This window comes from Camelina sativa, chromosome 10 (assembly GCF_000633955.1).
Source record: "Camelina sativa cultivar DH55 chromosome 10, Cs, whole genome shotgun sequence".
Classification (NCBI taxonomy): Eukaryota; Viridiplantae; Streptophyta; class Magnoliopsida; order Brassicales; family Brassicaceae; genus Camelina; species Camelina sativa.
Window position 1 is genome coordinate 9071930 of NC_025694.1, and position 19707 is coordinate 9091636.

The 19707-nt window shown below is 32.7% G+C and overlaps 2 protein-coding genes and 2 pseudogenes across 2 annotated transcripts; 2 read left to right on the forward strand and 2 right to left on the reverse strand.

Moving 5' to 3' along the window:
* Nucleotides 256-1330, reverse strand: LOC104720187 (annotated as a pseudogene).
* Nucleotides 9029-9681, reverse strand: LOC104720188 (annotated as a pseudogene).
* LOC104718073 (F-box protein At4g22390-like) lies at nucleotides 16011-18106 on the forward strand. The gene is made up of 3 exons (XM_010435748.2): nucleotides 16011-17276; nucleotides 17435-17518; nucleotides 17872-18106. Exons 1-2 carry the CDS (start codon nucleotides 16114-16116, stop codon nucleotides 17472-17474), a joined length of 1203 nt encoding a protein of 400 aa, XP_010434050.1. The 5' UTR covers nucleotides 16011-16113; the 3' UTR covers nucleotides 17475-17518; nucleotides 17872-18106.
* Nucleotides 18483-19643, forward strand: LOC104718074 (NHP2-like protein 1). Its single transcript, XM_010435749.2, has 2 exons — nucleotides 18483-18885; nucleotides 19335-19643. Exons 1-2 carry the CDS (start codon nucleotides 18658-18660, stop codon nucleotides 19491-19493), a joined length of 387 nt encoding a protein of 128 aa, XP_010434051.1. The 5' UTR covers nucleotides 18483-18657; the 3' UTR covers nucleotides 19494-19643.

Consider the following 19707-nt stretch of genomic DNA (forward strand, 5'->3'; position numbering starts at 1 on the left):
AAAAAACGTGAAAACAAAAAAAAACCAATCCAAAAACCTTGTTTGCATCTATTCTTCTTCTTCGTCTTCTTCTGCTTTGGGCAGTGAAGATATGTAAGAAAGCAGTGAAGTTGTATCAATCATCTCAACTTGGGGAGGACGAGGCAACGATTCCATCCACTTTGGGAGCACGAATTGGATGAGGTTGATCACTACTCCATACTCCACAGCTGAGCTTGATCTAAAAGTCTCATCCATACACTTCTTACAAAGAGACTAGTTTATAAAAAAATCTTGATGACCATCATCTCCAAGGATTTTGTAGTTTTGTGTTTGCAAGTTACATGATACCAAATAACGGTTTTCTTGACTCCATAAATAGACAATATTGCCATCAAACGGATGCATTGTTATGGGTGCATAGTTTCTGATATCATCAAACGGGAGTCGAACTCCCCAGAGAAGTTTCCAGCATTCATCCCCTGAATCATTGTTCAACCTCCAAACCTTGAGAAGATTGTCTCCTTCTTGAGCTAATGTTTTCATGTACATGACAAATCCGTGGGATGCACTCAAGGCTCTTTTGAAGTCCCGGTTGTGATTCACATTATGATCGGGGAGAGGTATGACACGACATAGATCGGATTCAGAATAGAAATCAAGAGCAATAAGTACTCCTGGTTGAACAGGAAAATCATCGTCTAAACTTGTTTCAGATACATAAAGCGTCCCGTTCAGACTCATAGGCTTACATAGGCTGGTGATGTAAAGAGGGCAGTAAAGTCGCTTGCGTGTCCAAATGCCAGTCTCAGAGGAATATACCCACAGACACAAACAAGTGTGTTTCTTGGGTACCAGTGCAGCCAACTTCACAACTTTGAAGTCCAGAACAACACCGTCCTTGTCCAGGCGCGTCACAAAACCGAAGACAATAGTATCAGATGGATGTGGAGGGCGAGGGATTCTAAGCCACTGTTGTAATACTGGATTACCAACGTAGGAAGCTTCATCAGATGCGTTCATCAATACCAAACCAGAGGAAGAAGCCGCATAATATAAATTTCCGGACTGAATATCCCGAAAATACGACGCTAGAGACTTTGGAAGATCCCACGTCTCGCATCCACGCATGCTTATGATTTCTCTTCCTCCGCACAGTAGTGACCAAGAGGAAGAAGAAGTTTTGGTGCAGAGACACAAAGAGACGGCGGAAATAAGGAGACTCGAGTATTGATTTCCATGTTCTGCATACAAATATGAATCTAGAGATGCTTCTCAAAGGTAACCTTGCTAGAATCTCTGTCGCTATGGCCTCCGAGATATGTTGTGTCGTGTCGTTTGGTGTTTCCATTAGGGCTGAAGAAAGAACATGCATAATCTGAGAAATAGAGATTGAAGAAGCAAAAGTTAAAATTAAATATTCAAAATATTCAAGCTTGGTTGTTTTAAATATAAAACTAGATTTGTGTATTCCAATATCTTATTAGTAACTCATCGTGACATGTGTAATACAAAACTTTTGTTTTAATTAACAAAATTTAAAACAAAAAGATAATTCTAAAAATTTTGTTTTAACAATTTTAAAAATATAAAAAGATAATTCTAATACATAGATAAAAGTATTAATTCTAATTTTAAGGTACTAATTTTACAAATTTCACATTTTGCAACTGAAACAAGGATTTAGAGTGTTCACACATGGTTTGAATTTTTTAAGTCTTTGATGTTACTTTTAGAAGATTTTATTATTTTTATAACAAAATTGTATATACTAATTAATGCTTTACCTTTTTATGCCAAAAGAAAGACAGTATTTGATTTTCATGCATATAAGAGATACGTAATCAAATTGATCTTTTTTTAGGTAGAGGTAATGAAATATATAGGTAGTTGTTATTTTTTCAAGAAGCTTTTCCAAATATGTTTATAATAACTAAATTTTGATATATTTTTTTGGACAACAACTAAATTTTAATTATATTCATATATTTTACAAGAGATAAGAAGAAAGAAACGATAAAATTAAATAAATGAATAACCCCACTTGCATAAAATAGTTGAAACCAAAACCTATTTGCATCTAATCGTTTTCATCTTTCTGCATTGAAGTTATAGGGACGTCGAAGGAACGTAAGAAATCAAGAGCAATAAGTACTCCTGGTTGAACAGGAAGATCATCGTCTAAACATGTTTCGGATACATAAAGTGTCCCATTCAGATTAGTATCAATAACTAATTTAAATGATTATCATTTAGAATTGTGATATAATTTAATTGATGTAATACACCCCTTTTTTGGTAGTGACACAAACACAAATAAGTAGTGGATTCGTGTTTCTTGGGTAGTGCAGCCAACTTCACAACTTTGAAGTCCAGAACATTTATATTTTTGATCTTGACTATTCAATAATTTTTAATAGTCTAAACATTTATATTTTTGATCTTGATTAAAGTAAATTTCTGGACCCTCATGCACTATTTACCAATCTATTATATATATAACAAAAATCAATGGTTCATATGACAAAACAAATAAATCGGATCGTTGGGATTAATCAGTTACGTACTCACTCTTCTCCCTTCTAAACCTTTACGTTGTTTCATCACTTCTCTGGTGTCTATACAGATGCTAACCTAAGCGATATTTTTTTTTCTCGCATCCATTGGTTTCTTCTCTGGTGTCTATACAGATGCTAACCTAGTCTTGTAGATATATATGGAATCATTTTTTCCGGTTGAATAATCGAGAGTTCTGTCCTTCCCATACAACAATTTGTTTTTGTTTTTTTCATTGATCAAGAAACATTGAAATAATTAGTTAGTGGAATTGTGTAGGAATAGAAGTTGGCAATATCATTCTATTGATGTTTTCAGAAGGATTAAAATTGTTGAAGATTAGTGATTAGATGTGTAATGAATATCAGTGCAGTAACATATACTCTACGTTAGGATACAAACAATGTCCCACATCTGAAGATTAGAAAATAAGTTTCTAACTAGAATCGGAGAATCGGATATGCGCTACAGCGCGAAGAAATATTTCAGTTATTTTACATAAAATTACATATTTGAAAGTTTTATAGTTTTAATTCATTATAATGTGGCTCACCGCATGCTTTTCAAAACAAATAATGTACTTCATGAGATATCGGCTATTTGTGTAATAAGTTTGTTTTTTTTCTTTTTTTTTTTTTGTCGACTGTGTAATAAATTTGTTTGAAATAGAACACTCCTTTATAAATGAATATTTTAGATCTTATATAATTAAACGAAACGAATTAGAGTGAAGTAAGGGAATATGAATCGAATTGAACAGAAATTTACTTAAGAGTGGATGTGGTTGTGGTAGTCCGATTATACTAATGTTATTGTATAAGTTTGCATTTATTAATATGATATGCGACAAAAACATAATAATCTGGTTATATATTCTCTAAGATAACTTTAAGAGTGTGTGCATATTTTATCTTTTCATGAATGATCTCCATCCTTGACTCATCTGATTTTGTTTTTGTTTTTTTTGACTGCCTTCTGTCACTGTTTTTTTACGCTTTATATCTTGAAAATTATCACTTATGTAGATATGTACTTTGTGTGTATTGTGTGGATGACATTTGATAACCACGATAGAATTGTGAATTGTATACAAAATATACCATCCGGATAAAAATAGTACATAACGAAAATCAATAGTATGTATAATATGAACATTTGGATACAACACAAGTACAGTAACATATTACACAAATACATAGGACTGCCACAATGTAAATAAGTAGTGTACCAATTTGAAAGTCCAGAGCACATAAGTAGTTACTCATTTTATCTCTCAACATTGTGTACCACCAACGGTAATAGATTTTGGAAACGTCTCTCATATAACTTTTGGAAATGCAATAATATAAGGAGTTGAATTCTTCAATAATTTCTTGTATCCAATTTTGCCTTGTCTTTAAAGTACCGTTGCTATGATCTTTACATATGGTACGTAAACACGTTTCTCATTGTCGATAATGATCGGTTTCTAGTTTTATGACTATCTTTCAATCAAAGTCCGATATCAGCCGAGACGATTTTTTTTAATCAAGTCACAAAAGAATTCTGATGACAAAAATAGATTCCAGATATAAAGATAAACAAAGCTACGTGTTTCTGCTGTTTTTTTTTTTTTTGCCATCAACTACGTGTTTCTGCTGTTAGAACTACCAATTGTAACATTTGAACCATATTCGTGTTAGTTATGTAACAGTATGGTAAACAAGCAAAGGCAAAATGATCGGGTATTGGGTGGTGTGTCAGATTAGATAATAGATATGAAACATCAACGGGATTAAATCCTCGGACAGGGATAACTGTATTTTTCTAATTATATTTTTACTTTATTAATATTTTTTAAAACAAAATATTTTCTTTTTGTTGTAATTAAATTGTTCCTATTAAATATTTACACATGTCAAAATCTGAGATTGATAATTTGACACATGTCAAAATCTTGTTAATGACTAACTTTCAAAATCCAACTTTATATAATAAGATTCATTGTTTTTGTTTTGTTAATTTGTTGAATTAAAAAGAAATGGTCGATTCCTAATAAAATAGTTTTACAGGCCATGGCCCATGGTTAATTAGCACCATCACAAATGATTGTAATGGAACCATAATTAGAAGCTAGATTGCTTTCCCAATAGTTAATAGATTGATATAATAAGCTTGATTTTGTTTTTATAGGTTTATAAAGTATGTGAAACGCCATTGTTAAATTGTAGAAATGGAGTCCATAGCTCAGTAGAAAATTCTTCTTCTATATTGAGATGGTTGGTGTTTCGTTGTAGTAAAACCAATACATGGTTCCTACAGAACAAATTAAAATCGTTAATGGGTTAAACATGATTACACACATATATATATATATAAAGATTTAGATCTCCAAACTTTTAAAAAAGACTAACGTGTGCCATAACTGGAGTTGTAGTGGCAGCCATAGCGAAAAGGTAAATAAAATAGACAGGAAAGAAAGAGTAGAAGGTATAATGATTCAACCTTGGATGACTAACATAGTATTTATAGGAAGACGTCTAGCAGCACCGATTATGGCAGATCTTAGGGTATATTCTTAGAATTCGTAGTATTTATTGTATAATTAATTAGGTAATACTTATATTCTTTACTATATAGATATTTTCTTCAAAGTTAGTTAAGGATACTAGGATTCAGACCCCCCAAGATGTTACGGGGGAAGTATTTTAGAAAAATTGAATAAATTTAAAATTTAAAATTATACATTATGAAATCATTTGAATGTAATAAAATAGTTTGAATACATCAACATTAAACATAAACTGTTACTAAAAACGCAACCATCAGAATAAAAACTTATAAACAAAAAATATTATGTAGAATAGACATAAATTTGTAAAAAAATATTGTTTAAAGTATTATAAATATATAAGATATTTTATGGAGAATTATGGTAAAGAGCTACAATTTAAAAAATCATAATGACAAAGTGATCTTAACTGAGAATATTAAATTAATGGTTGTAATGAGTAAATGTAATTTTTATTAAATAATTGTAATTAAAAATGTATTTAATAATTAGTGAAACTATACCAAAGAAAAATTGAAATTAAAATACACAACTTTCAAAAACATGATAACATAAATTTTAAATATCAAAAGAGTTTTAGAAAAAAAGTTACAATAAATAGACGCAACTGTAAATTCTATAGTAAGTTTTATTAAATTTCTATATTGCTATAATCATTTCTAAAATTTTAGTTAGATTATAGAATAACATTTAATATTAGATAATAATATTTAAATTATTTAAATTCAACATAAAACAAAAAATTTGGTTCAACGAACTATGATTTGTTAGTTATTGCTGAAGAGACAATTATAAAAAAGGTCAAAAGACATAACTATTTAAATAGACACACCTATTATAACGAAAAGTTATGATGAAAAAATATGAATAGAATCTAGTGAAAAAAACAGCTCTACAATGAACAAATACAACTGTTAGAGGAGAAAAAAAACAAATAAAAACAATTTTTCACAAAAGATACTACAAAAAATCGCAATTGTTGTTTGCATTTATTCAAATTGTTATTATTACTTTTAAATATTAAATATTAAAATATTACTTTACAAAAATTACGATAAATAGACCCAACTGTAAATTCTATATTAAGTTGTATTAAATTTCTTTATTGCTATAATCATTTCTAAAATTTTAGTTAGATTATAATATAACGTTGAATATTAGATATTAATATTCAATTATTTAGATTCAACATAAAATAAAAAATTTGTTTCAACGAACTTGTTGGTTACTGATGAAGAAACAAATGTAAAGAGAGTTCAGAAGACATAACTATTTAAATAGATACACGTCAATGACGTCATACACCTATTAGAACAAACGTTTTGATGAAAAAATATAAATCAAATATAGTGAAAAGACACAACTCTACAATGAAAATATACAACCGTTTGATTTTTTTTTTAAACAAATAAAAACAAAAATTTACGAAAAGGTACTACGAAAAATCGCAACTGTTTGCACTTGATTATACCTAATAATCCATATAAACTGCTTTCAAATAGAAGACATCTTTATTACCATATTAAAAATGTCAAATTCAAAAACTCACTATATAATTCATCTAACTGTTGAAAAAAAAACTCTAGGTATTTTTATTAAATTTTTATATTTAAATCAAGAATTGGAGGAAATTCTTTACTTTTAAAAGAATGAATGCTAGAGAATAATAATTTAGAAATCTGTAAAAACTGTTGAGATTGAAAATTTATATTATTTTGTGTCATGGCAAAAAATTGAAAACAGTTCAAACAGACACACAAAAAAATATAAATTTCAAAAGATACGAATGATCCAATAAACACAACCCTACAGTGAACCGTTGTAACTTTTCATAAATAACCGTTTTAATAAACCATCACGACTTTTCGGAATATATCCAACTGGTACAATTGAAAAAACACAACTGTTAGTCGCATTTATTCGGATTGTTATTATATATAGATTACGATTTAGAAATCAATTAGATTACTAAAAAATGGTTTAGTAAGATTTTTCGAATAATCTGTACGGATCGAATATTCCAATTTGACGTCGGATTGAATAGCGTAATGATTCACGTAATTGTCGTGATATGACAATGAATTAAAGATTAACCTACATATGTTTTTATATTAAATGATTAAGCTTTTAAAAATCTCGTAAATGGGTAAACACCAAACCCATTTAAGATTCGACTGCTAAATATTTGATTGCTAGATTTAGGGTAATTTCATATATTTGACCCGATCCAAAATACAGTTATGGACTAATCTACCTTTAATGACTTTGAATTCTAGACTAAATTACAGTGGTATTTTTGGCATAGGTAAAGTTGTACTTCTCATTTACTAATATAGGGATATATAAGTCAAGACTAACTTCAATTAGTATGAGGCCTTTTGGGAAGGAGCCCAATAAAAAATCTGTGCAAGCTTTACCACTCGGGCCCAAAGCGGACAATATCAGACTAATAGGAGAGAGTTGGCTTAGGCTTGGAAAGCCCAACAATTGGTATCAGAGCTTAGGTCGAAAAATGGACCTAGGGGAGTGGGTGTGGGCTCTATGTTCGGTGTGGGAGGATCTCTCAAAAAGATGACATGATTAAGGGTGTCTCAAAAATACATCAGAAATAAAGGAGGGCCAAAGTATTGTGGTACATATTTGAGGGGAAGTTTGTTGGGATACAAACAATGTCCCACATCTGAAGATTAGAAAATAAGTTTCTAATATATAAGTCAAAACCAACTCCAATTAGTATAAGACATTTTGGGAAGGAGTCCAATAAGAAATCCGTGCGGGCTTTGTCACCTAAATCCAAAGCGGACAATATCATACTAATAGGGGAGTTGGTTTGGGCTTGGACATTCCCCTGTTGAATAGGATTGGTCAGTATATATGTTTTGTTTTCCGTTAAAATATGAAGACGTCTTTCCAACGACGCAAATAGGATTGTGGTTGATGTACGGAGAAGACCTTGATATAAGAGTGTTATTAGGAGTAGAGGTAAATTATTAGTACACACATCATAGTATTCATTGTTATTAGTTATTACTATTTATTTTTTTACGTCATCACAGAATGAATGAAGAAAAAAAGTTGAAAGAAAAGAATTTTTTTTCCTTCTCTTCTAATCGGTATGTCTATTTGGTTTAGCACTAAAAGAAAGTTACAAAGATGTCCTCATGTTTGAATTAATTAACTACAATTTGTTTCTCTTCTTAATTTTTGGTTTTAGATATCCTGACTTTGGGTTTTATATCGAAGGCTGAGCTCTTAGTGGCCATGTGCAAATGTTGGCTAGCTAGATAGATCCTTAATCTTTCTCTTCTTAATTTTTAGGTTTTCTGACAAAATATAATGTGTTTTTTTTTCTTTCTCTAATGCAGTTTTTTCACAGAAATCACACTTTATTGAATAAATTTTGTGTACAATAATATAAGCAAACGTTTTTATTTTTTATAATTACAGAAAAAAGGGATAAGCAGACATACGTGTTTTATTAGTCTCTTACAATAACATAAACAAACATGTTTTATTCTTCAATCGTCTTTTATTTATTTATTTCTTCATTAACTTTTTCGTTGCGAGAACTCCTCCGACATGGTTGTCTATTAAGCAGACCATGCTTTCCATGCTGTAAAATTTCAAAATACGTATATAAGAGTACTGCTGGTTATCCGATTGGGAGCTCCTCCAATGGTTGTCTATGAAGTATATATTTTTGTGGTCTCATATCATATTAAAAAAAAATATATATATATGTAAAGTAAAAGTACAAATTAAAGACGAACCTGCAAGAGATAGATGACATTCATCGTCAGCTCCAACGTTCCAAGCGAAGTAACCAAGCAGACCGTTGCACTTAGTGTATATCACTTTTGTCACGACGCTCTGAATATCGTCGTACCCAATCAAAGTCGTCGGGGAGATACAGTAATCTCCGACCACTTTGCTGTAGAAACTTTATATACCTTCTGGGTAATCAGGACTATACAGACCGGCTGGTGGACCAATGGTAGTGGAAGAACCGTCAAATTCATAGGCTATAATATTAACCCAATCCAAGTTATCTTTCATCACTTTAACCGGGTAGGTAAAAGTCTTGTAAACCGAGGAGTAGTAAACGGCAGCCGTCAACAGCAAAGTCGGTTTGCTGGAGCGTCTGTGCTCCGCGTCAACCGCATATCGCAATTCTCCAACTAGGTCCCCAAAGTTGGTCATCTCAGTCTCATTGTTCGGGTACTCCCAGGCTAAATCGAGACCATAGAATCCGTTTGATCGAGCGATCGAAATCCAAGAATCAATGAACATTTTCCGTGACTGATGTTTACTTGCCATGGACGCAAACGCAGAATTGTTTCCATTTCTTCCACCGACGGAAAGAGGGTCTTCACCTCTTCGTTTCTACACTTGCCGATGTCGGTAAAGGTGGAAAATATGAGTTCTTGCTGTGTGGAGATAAAAACTTTGTGGGTGTCAGCGTCGATATCGGCGTAGGCGCAGAAAAGGTGAGTAGAGAGTTCTGCGGGAATGGTTTGCGCCGAGGTTACGGGATCCTTGTTCTCTCCATCTGGGAACCAGTACGAAGCTTTTACCACGGAGGCGGGGGCTGCCATTTTTGGTCTTAACAAAATGCTTTCTCTAGCTCTGTGTTTCTTTGTTTGTTGTGCTTTTGTAGTGGTGGTGATACAAACTAAGTGGGTGATTCCCTTCTCTATTTATAGTGATTTCGGGAAGAATTATTTTGAAATATTCAAAAGACTTTAGACGAATTCAATTCTTGAAGTTAATTGATTTCCAAAACCAAAAGTCTTTTCTAAATGATGTGACTGTGACACCATTAAGAATTAATTGAAGCTCATCCCTATCATTATACTTGATGTATTCTTATTTAATCATCATAGTTGATGTATGAACAATACTTAGACCATCATTAGTGGGATGGGAGTAACCATGAGGATTGCTCAAAATAATGTTTTTTGATTATTTTTTTTAAATATTATTATATATTTAAATAAAAAATCTGTAAAAAAAATATTGGCCAATTATAAACTGCTATACCTTAAAGAACCAATGCTTCAGATGCTCAGAGAAGCGTTTCTCTCTCTTTGATTTGCTTTATCATTATTTTTCAATTTTTAAGTGAGAGTGTCGTTAAGAGTAACGACTAGTAATCATGCTCTTAGGTTCTTCTTTCACCTCCTTGTAAAATATGGAAATAAAATCTATATATATTATTGTAAAATTAAAAATTTAAACCACATTTTTATAAACTCAAACCGATATAAAATTTCATTCTAATTGTAAAATCTAAACTCTAACCATCTCATTTGTAAACTCAAACCGATAGATAATTTCGTTCTAATTGTAAAATCTAAACCCTAACCATCTCATTTGTAAACCCAAACCGACATATAATTTCGTTCTAATTGTAAAATCTAAATCCTAATCATCTCATTTGTAAACCCAAACCGACATATAATTTCGTTCTAATTATAAAATCTAAACTCTAACCACCTCATTTGTAAACTCAAACCGACATATAATTTCGTTTTAATTATATAATCTAAACCCTAAAAAAAATATTTGTAAACCCAAACCGACATAATTTCGTTTTGATTATAAAATCTAAACCCTAAACAATTTATTTGTAAACCCAAACCGACACATAATTTTGTTCTAGTTGTAAAATCAAAACCAAGCTAATATTTAAATTTCCTAAATTAAAAGTATACAGAGTTTGTTTCCTTAATTGGTTTTGCTTTTTAATTTTATTTTAATTTATTTTTAAAATGAGATAATGTATAGAAAATTTTGATTGGTTGAAAAGAGAGGTGAATGGAGAGGTTCACCTCTAGGGGTGAACCTAAGTATTTTTGTTGATGTATTCTTATTCAAGAACTTGTTTAAAAAGCTAGGGTCCGACTATTTCCACGGTGATTATAATTATTAAATGAATGTCATGAATACATGCTTTTTACATATACCCGATCATTAGTCTGGCATTATATACATAATTAGTTGTATTAAATAATATTAATTTATTTTTAATAATCATAAAAATATGTATAACAATTTTTTTAAAATGTCAATAATATTTTTTACACTTTTATTTATTCAAATCATACATTATCGAATATATAACTTACTTAAAATAATTATACATATATATATATATATATATTTCTCTAATTTTATTTGTTTTTTTATTATTCAAAATTGATATTATTGTGTTAAAACTAAATGTTATTTTAAAATATTATATTAATGTATATTTACCTAAATGATAAATCTCATGAAATTTTGCAAAAATTTAATGGAAAGGTATAGATAGATTGGCATAAAGCTTATAAGTCTTGCATCAACTAATAAAAAGCAAACCATAGTCACTAAAATAAAATGACCAGATTTTGCTAGTTTTTAAATTTCTTTCATCACTAGCAAAGTACTTGCATTGTGTCTTGTAAATAATAATAATAATAATAATAATAAAAAGATTCGATTATAAATTTATAGTCTATATATACTAGTTGTTATTTTCTTGTCGTCAGCTACAAATAAGTCTATTATTATTATTTTTTTTTAAGTTTGTTATAAAACATAATTAAAAGACTCGGTTATATAGTCTATATTTCTAACAAGTCTTTTTTTTGTGCAAAATATTTCTGACAAGTCTATTTTTCAAATAATGAATGTATTAGTTCACAGCCATTCCAATAATCTTGTGACTAAATTGGACATTAAATATTTTATTATTCAAATATATATAATCAAGTGAATAAAAAAAGACTCGATGATAGTCTATATTTCTAACAATTATATTGGTAGAATAATGTATTAGTTGACATGCATTAAAATAATATTGTGACTAGATTGGACATTAGATATTTTATAATTCACATATATATATATATATATATATATGAATACCATACTTGTTGTTTTAGTAATAACGGTATAATTTTATGTATGATGGAAAATAATATATCTATTTTATTCACTAATACTCAATTTCTACGTAAAGTCTTTGTGCATAACATACCTCACATGTATTAGTTAACTAATTGATTATGTTTTTATATAGAAGATAACTATAGTGTTCCAATATGTGGTGATAAATTTTTATTTAAAACAAATTATGCTTTACTATATAGTAAAAGATATTTTAGGCAATAGTGAGAATTAGGAATGCATCTTATAATCTCCTTATAGTTGGACATATATGTATTAGTTAACTAATTGATTATGTTTTTATATATAAGATAACTAAAGCCTTCCAATATGTGCTGATAAATATTTACTTAAAACAAATTATGCTTTACTATATAGTAAAAGATATTATAGGCAATACTGAGAATTATTAATGTATCTTACAATAGTTGAACATATATCTATAATACATATATTAAAAATATGTAGTTACGCATGTAGTTACTATTTCACTTTAAAATTTTTGCTAACATATTCATATATATTTTCTTTAATATAATATTGACTGAAATAATTTGTTTTCAAAGTCAAATGTCAAAAGTTACTTAAAATAATGAAAGTGCAGACTTGGTTCCAATACTTTTGGTTCCAATTAATTCAGATATACAGCTTAATCCAGATTCAATTTTGTCAAAGCACAACATCAAGCATTAAAAATTCTCACTTTATCCACCATACTTTATAGTATGTCTTTTTGCTCATTTATCAATACAACATCTTGATACCCTTAGCTGCCAATCCAAAATTAGGTACTTAACAATTACATCTAAAGCATTAGTTCTTAATTATTCATTAAAATAAGCTAGTTACGAGACTGCAGTTTACTGGGAGGATTTTGCGCGAAGAAACAGATTATGACACCTACACGTCTTATAAAAAACTCTCATAGATTGATTCTGAAGAATTTGATAAAAGTCATGGTTGTGGACTTGTTTTCATTTTTGATGTAACAGATAATTCTGGAAAGATTGTATATATTTTACGCTCTTTCATCGTGCATTTGTTATTCATTTTGTTCTCTTAACTCATTGTTTTGCATTGTTTTTAGTCTCTTTTGCATAATAATACATATCTAGGTAGTCTTTGCATTTGTCTTGCATACATCTTGCATATTGGAGTTATTTCAGGTGTTTAAGAGATGTCCAGACTGTTGGAACTGAATGGAGGTTGAGACATGCGGCTCGACCAAGCATGTCCGGAATGGACGTCATGTGACTCGACCGACATCCGACTTGGACGCGCTCCCAGGAAGAAGCACCAGCATCCCACGTGATCCATCATGCCTGGAATGGATGTCATCAACACTCGCGGAACCGTCTCTCGAGCCATTCTCACAACACTTCCGGAACCGTCGTTCGAGCCACCCCATTCGAGCCGTTCCACTCGAGTGGGATTTAGCTTTCAACGTCTTCATCAAAGTTATATAGACTTGAGTCATCTTTCCAATGTCATTTGTTTCAAGCCAATCGGAGGTGTGGTTCAAGAGTTATCATTGTTTTAGTGGATGCGTATACACCCAGCTCGAGCCGCTGCCCGTCGACTCGACCCTCCACCACTCGAGCCACCCGCTCGAGCCAACACCATCACCCACTCGAGCCACCACTTTTTTGCACATGTCAGAAAGACGTTCCGTCTCACACGCTTCAGGAGATTCCCGAACCGACGCTCTATTTTGTCGTTTTAAGTTTTAAGGATTCACATGTTTTTACTACATATACATTTTGTTAAGTCTTGGTTTGGGGACATCTCATCTTTAATCTCATTTTCGTTTTTGTTCTTAAGGTTAACCTAGCCACCTAAAAACGTTCTCAGACTTGTAATCCGACATCTCCGAGTTTATTCAGTTTTTGTACTTGATTCCTTCTCAAAAGTTGTTCATCTTATTTTTATCTACCTAATAATGCTTGTTTCAATGTTTTCTGTGTTTGTATCTTGAATAATGATTTTCGGATCTGAGTAGTGTAGTATTCATTGAGGATGGGATAGATTAGGTGGAAGATCTTAGGATGTAGAGTGTTTAAGCTTTGATTTTTATGATTCCCTTCTGGACTAGTGTTAGAAATGCTAGTTTCTCTCTCATCAATTGGAACTAGGTTTGAGACATTTTCACACCCAAAAGGTGTTTGATGAAATGTCTGACCAACTAGTGCCAGAGACTTACGTTCCTAGCCTAAGAGATTAGTTGTCTAGAATGTTTGTTGACATGAATGAACGTGTTTGTCATGTCTGCTCAACCATGTTTCTCTAGTGAGAGCCGGGTATGGAAGTGGTTGAGTCTGAGTAGCTTTTACCAAGAGATTGGATTAGCTAAGTTGTGATGTTCATTGTCTAGGGATAGTTTGCTTGTGACATGTTAAACACTTGGTAGACTAGGAGACTCTGCCGACATCAATTACTGTTATCCTTAGGACTTCTATCTTTTTGATTGATATTGCATTTTTGTTCTTGCTATCTAGTTCATGTTTAAAATCGTTTTCTGCTTTTACTCATTCAGTTTCGCTTCTTGTCATGTATGTTCGTTTCTAATCTTGTAGTTCATTTCCGTTTTGCATTTTTATCATTGTAGGATTGTTAGACATAAACACTCTCTTTGAATTTGCTTGACTTGTAAAATCCTGATTGCATCTTGAGTGATAGTAAAGTTTCTCAATTGGATTGACACCTTAAATATTACAATTGCATAAAGTTAATTGAACCTACTAGGACACACAAAAATTCTAGTATCATTAGGTCGCATCCACTACTATTTGTATATCATTCTTTAATGCTAGAGCGATGAATCTACCGACGAACCGAAAGTATCTGAGGTGCTCCTCGTGATAGCATGCTGCAGCAATAAACAAACTTATTTAGCTAGAAAATCACCTAAATTATATCAAAAGCATTGACAGTTAACACAAACCTGAATTCGGAGTGAACCTTCTCCCATCATCACTTGAGGGAACGAACAACTCTTTTTCGGATGAAAAAGCTCTTCGCAGACCAAGGAAAACCATTCACGAAAGACCCCTTCACCCCCACGGCTTTTTTCTTTCTCAAAATATATAGAAGTCACCGTGAAAATATAAAATAATTAAAGTCTTCGAATATGCATAACATACCTCATATGAATTAGTTAACTAATTTATTATGTTTTGTATATAAAATAATTAAAGTCTTCCAATATGTGGTGATATATATTTATTTAAAACTAATTATGCTTTACTATATTGGTAAAAAATATTTAAGGCAATAATGAGAATTAGAAATACATCTTATAATCTCCTTATAGTTGAACATATATATCTATAACACACATATTAAAAATATGTAGTTATGCACGGAGTTACTATTTCACTTTAAAAAATTTTACTAACATATTCATATATCTTTCTTGAATATAATATTGACCCATTTTCTTAAAATTAGTCACGGTTGTGGCTACCCTATGCAATTTGTGCGACCCGTTGAGCCCCTCGAAGGATCAAAACCCAGCCTTTGATTGCCGTGTCGAGAACTAAATCTTTACGCCATTGATAAGTCTCTTCAAATAATCTGTTCTTCGTTTACTTGGCCTTTTAGACCATCTCATCTCTAATCATATCAGAAGATCTTTCCATAACTAAAACAATAAAAATTGTTTTAACGTGTGAGTATTTCAAACGTAACATAATGTCTTAAGTGTCTTACAATTTTTTGCAAAGAGTGTTTAATTTAAAAATTTATTACATTTAATATTTAATATTATTGTAACTTTAATTTTTTTAATTGTTAAATTATGACAATCATTTCGAGGTGCTCTTAGCTCAATCCGGTGAAGGAAATTTACAATCAACAAATCATGAATAACCAAATTGGACCAATGTAACTGAACTGAACCGAAATAAACCGAAATGATTTCGGTTCAGATCCATTTTCACCAACACGAATCAATCGAAACCCGAGAAGTTGACCCGAACTATGAACACGCGGATCCCCTCTTTCAGTCACCACTCTCAATTCTCAAAAAAATCATTTCGCTTAAATCCTTTGAAAACCCTAATTTCTCTCTCTCTGTGAAATTTCTCCGGCGAACGAACATGGCGGAGTGTCCGATGGATCTCATCCACGATCTCTTCCTCCGTCTCTCAGCAGCTACGCTCGTACGGTGTCGCGTCCTCTCGAAGCCATGCTTCTCTCTCATCGACAGTCCAGACTTCGTCTCGTCTCACCTCAGTCGTAGACTCGAAACGGGAGACCATCTCATGATCTTGCTCCGAGGACCTCGCATGCTACGCACGGTGGAGCTCGACGCGCCGGAGAACGTCTCAGACATCGACCACCCTTTGCAAGCCGGAGGTTTTACAGAGGTTTTTGGTTCTTTGAACGGTGTCGTCGGCTTATTAAACTCTCCTGTTGATATGGCTCTGTTCAATCCATCGACCAGGAAGCTTCACCATTTACCAATTGAGCCTCTTGATTTCCCAGAACGTCACATCACTCGCGAGTATGTGTTTTACGGTTTGGGTTATGATTCTGTGAGCGACGACTTCAAAGTTGTGAGGATTCTTCAGTCTAAGCGTAAAGGAGGCAATGATAATTTTGGTTACCCTGTTGAGATCAAAGTTTTCAGCTTGAAGAAGAATTCGTGGAAGAGGGTCTATCTTCTCTTTGAGGTTCAGATTCTCTTCATCTATTTCTATTACGATGTGTTGCCTCGCCGTGGATTTGGTGTTTTAGCTAAGAATCATCTTCACTGGATTTTGCCTCGGAAGCAAGGATTGATCGCTTTTAACACGATAATCAGATTTGATCTTGCCTCTGATGATCTTGGAGTCCTCAGTTTCCCACAGGAACTTTACATAGAAGATAACATGGATATAGGTGTGTTAGATGGCTGCGTTTGTTTGATGTGTTACAATGAGTTCAGCTATGCAGATGTTTGGATATTGAGGGAATACGAAGATATAAAATCTTGGACTAAGATGTTTACGGTGCCGAAACCAGAGTGTGTAGAATCTTATGACTTCGTGAGACCGCTGCTCTATTCCAAGGACAGGAGCAAGATTCTGATGGAGATTAACAACGCCAAGAATCTCATGTGGTTTGATTTGGAAAGTCAGATTCTTACAACTGTTGGAATAGAGTGTGATAGTTCATTCACCGCAGATATCCTCGTGAGTAGCCTTGTTTTGGGATGTAAAGGAGATCCTACTGAAGCTCAGCGCAGGAAAGATCAGATGATGCAGAAGAGTAATAAAAGGTGGTACTCTCATCTCTTGCCAGTGGTTTCTTTCTCGTTTTGTTTCCTTGATCGAATTGTAGAAATTGATAATAAGGAAAATCTGAGTCTTAGCCTCTTTAGGTATCAAATGGTTAACCGTACCAACATGCTTAAAACATCTTATGGTTTAATCTCAGGGGTGGTTTTCTGTCCAAGGGTTTCAAGCTGAAGTTATGAGCAAAGCAGGGGAAACTTCTGAGCCGCCCAAACATTAGATCAAGGTAAGTGTAATGAATCTAATGATATGAGTATTTTCGTCGAGTTAGTATTTTATCTCTTTAGGCCTCATCTTCTTTTCTTTTAGATGTGAGATTTCCAATCTTATCATAGATGCATTATTTGAAGTCTTAGGAGGTGGAACTTGTGTCAACGTCGTAGTTTAGCACAAACAATTTAGTAGCTTCATCTAAAATCTGACTATTTTCAAGTGTAAGTGTAATGAATCTAAAGAGCTTGAGTATATCCCTCAAGTTGGCACCTGAATCTAAACTTTTTAAGAGCTTCATCTGAAATCTGACTTTTTCAGGTGTTCGAGTTTAAAATCTGACTATCTTGATCTGTGTTTGATTTTCAGGTGCAGTAGCAGTAGCAGTCCTAGGGGTAAAGGAAATGGCAAAATCCTAAACCCATATGCAGTCTTAGTACTCATTAGCTTAACCTATGTAACGTAGTAGGTCGTAAGAGAAGATAGTGTTCTTCTATATATAAGTGACTTCTAAATATGTAAACTCTTTTCAGTTTGGTCTGTTGCAATTAGATTTCGACTTAAAACACTTAATCTCAATCAAAAGTAAATCTCGTTGCAAATATTGAAACTGAAGAGGATTTATTAGAGAATAGTAAATCGTGGATAAACAAAACACATCCAAGTGACTAAAGAAGATGAGAATGATCGAAGTCGGAAGCTCAGAGCTTTTGAGGAAGATAGTGTGAATATATTAGAACACTTAGTCAGTCACTTATCATTCTCATCTCCAAGAATGAGACTGGATTAAGCCTCTGAATCCAACTAAGTTTAAGAAGTACCTATTGGACCAACGATGTAAAACAACAAGAGATGTAAAACGATTTAACCAAATTGGACCAACGTAACCGAACTTAACCGAAATAATTGAATTAGGCAGAAACAACCGACAACAAAGATCGGTTCGAGGCCTTCGGGCCTCTATTTTCACCGACCCGAATCAACGAGGAGCCGACTCATGTTTCTATATATACCTTTTTTTCTTTCTTTCGTGGGTAAAAGATTTTCTAAACATTGTCAAATCCTTGAAAACCCCAAAAGTTTCTTCCTCGGAGATTATTGAGAACATTGTCAAATCCTTAAAAACCCTAACTTCTTCCTTTGACCTTAACGAAGATGACGGAAGAGGCAGTGGATTCTAGAGCGTATCCGTTAGCAGATGGTGAGCTTTCGATAACAATACTGGATCTTGTTCAACAAGCTACCAACTACAAGAAGCTCAAGAAGGGTGCTAACGAAGCTACCAAGACATTGAACCGTGGGATGTCTGAGTTCGTTGTTATGGCTGCTGATGCTGATCCCTTCGAGATTCTTGTTCATCTTCCTTTGCTTGCCGAAGATAAGGTTACGATCTCTTTCTCTCTGTCTCTATGATTTGGAAACTGTCTTTTGCATTAAAGAGCTTCTTGATGCATCTCCTATAGAGATATACGCTAGTGTTTGTCAGATTTTTGATGATATTGTGTTAGATATCTCAAGATTCTTCTTTGACGCATTAAGAAGCCAGTCTTAGCTTGCAAACAGTCTGTTTTGCTTTCTTGCAGTTTTGTTTCTTTGTTGAGTTCATGTCATGAAAGTTTCTTTGTTTAGTTTACTCTTGAGGAAAATATGAAATGTTATAGCTATCCTAGTTGATGTTTAAAAGCGTAGCTTCGAGTTCATTCTTCGACATGATTCATCATAGCTATATATAGTTTATCCTATTTGAACAAGCTGCATTATTATATATACATGACATCATTATGTGGTCTCACTTTGAACTAACCCTTATATGTCTCTCCGTCTGAATGCAGAATGTGCCATATGTGTTTGTAGCTTCGAAAGAAGCATTGGGAAGAGCATGTGGAGTAACGAAATCAGTGATCGCTTGTTCAGTAATATCGAACAACACAAGCCAGTTGAAATCTCAGATTCAGCGTCTCAAGGATGCTATCGAGAAGCTCCTGATCTAAGGGATTTCGTGCTCGGTATGAAGAGTCAGTCTATAAGGAATTTGGAATGGCTCTGACACTGAAGTTCGTTTGTGCAGTTTACCTGTTTTGTGAGCGGTTTTTTATATATCTACTTGGCTAACTAATGCAACTTATGTGGAACATCACTAATTTGTGGAATTGAGTTTCTTAGATTTTTTTTTTTTTTTTTTTTTTACTTGGTTTTTGTTGACAC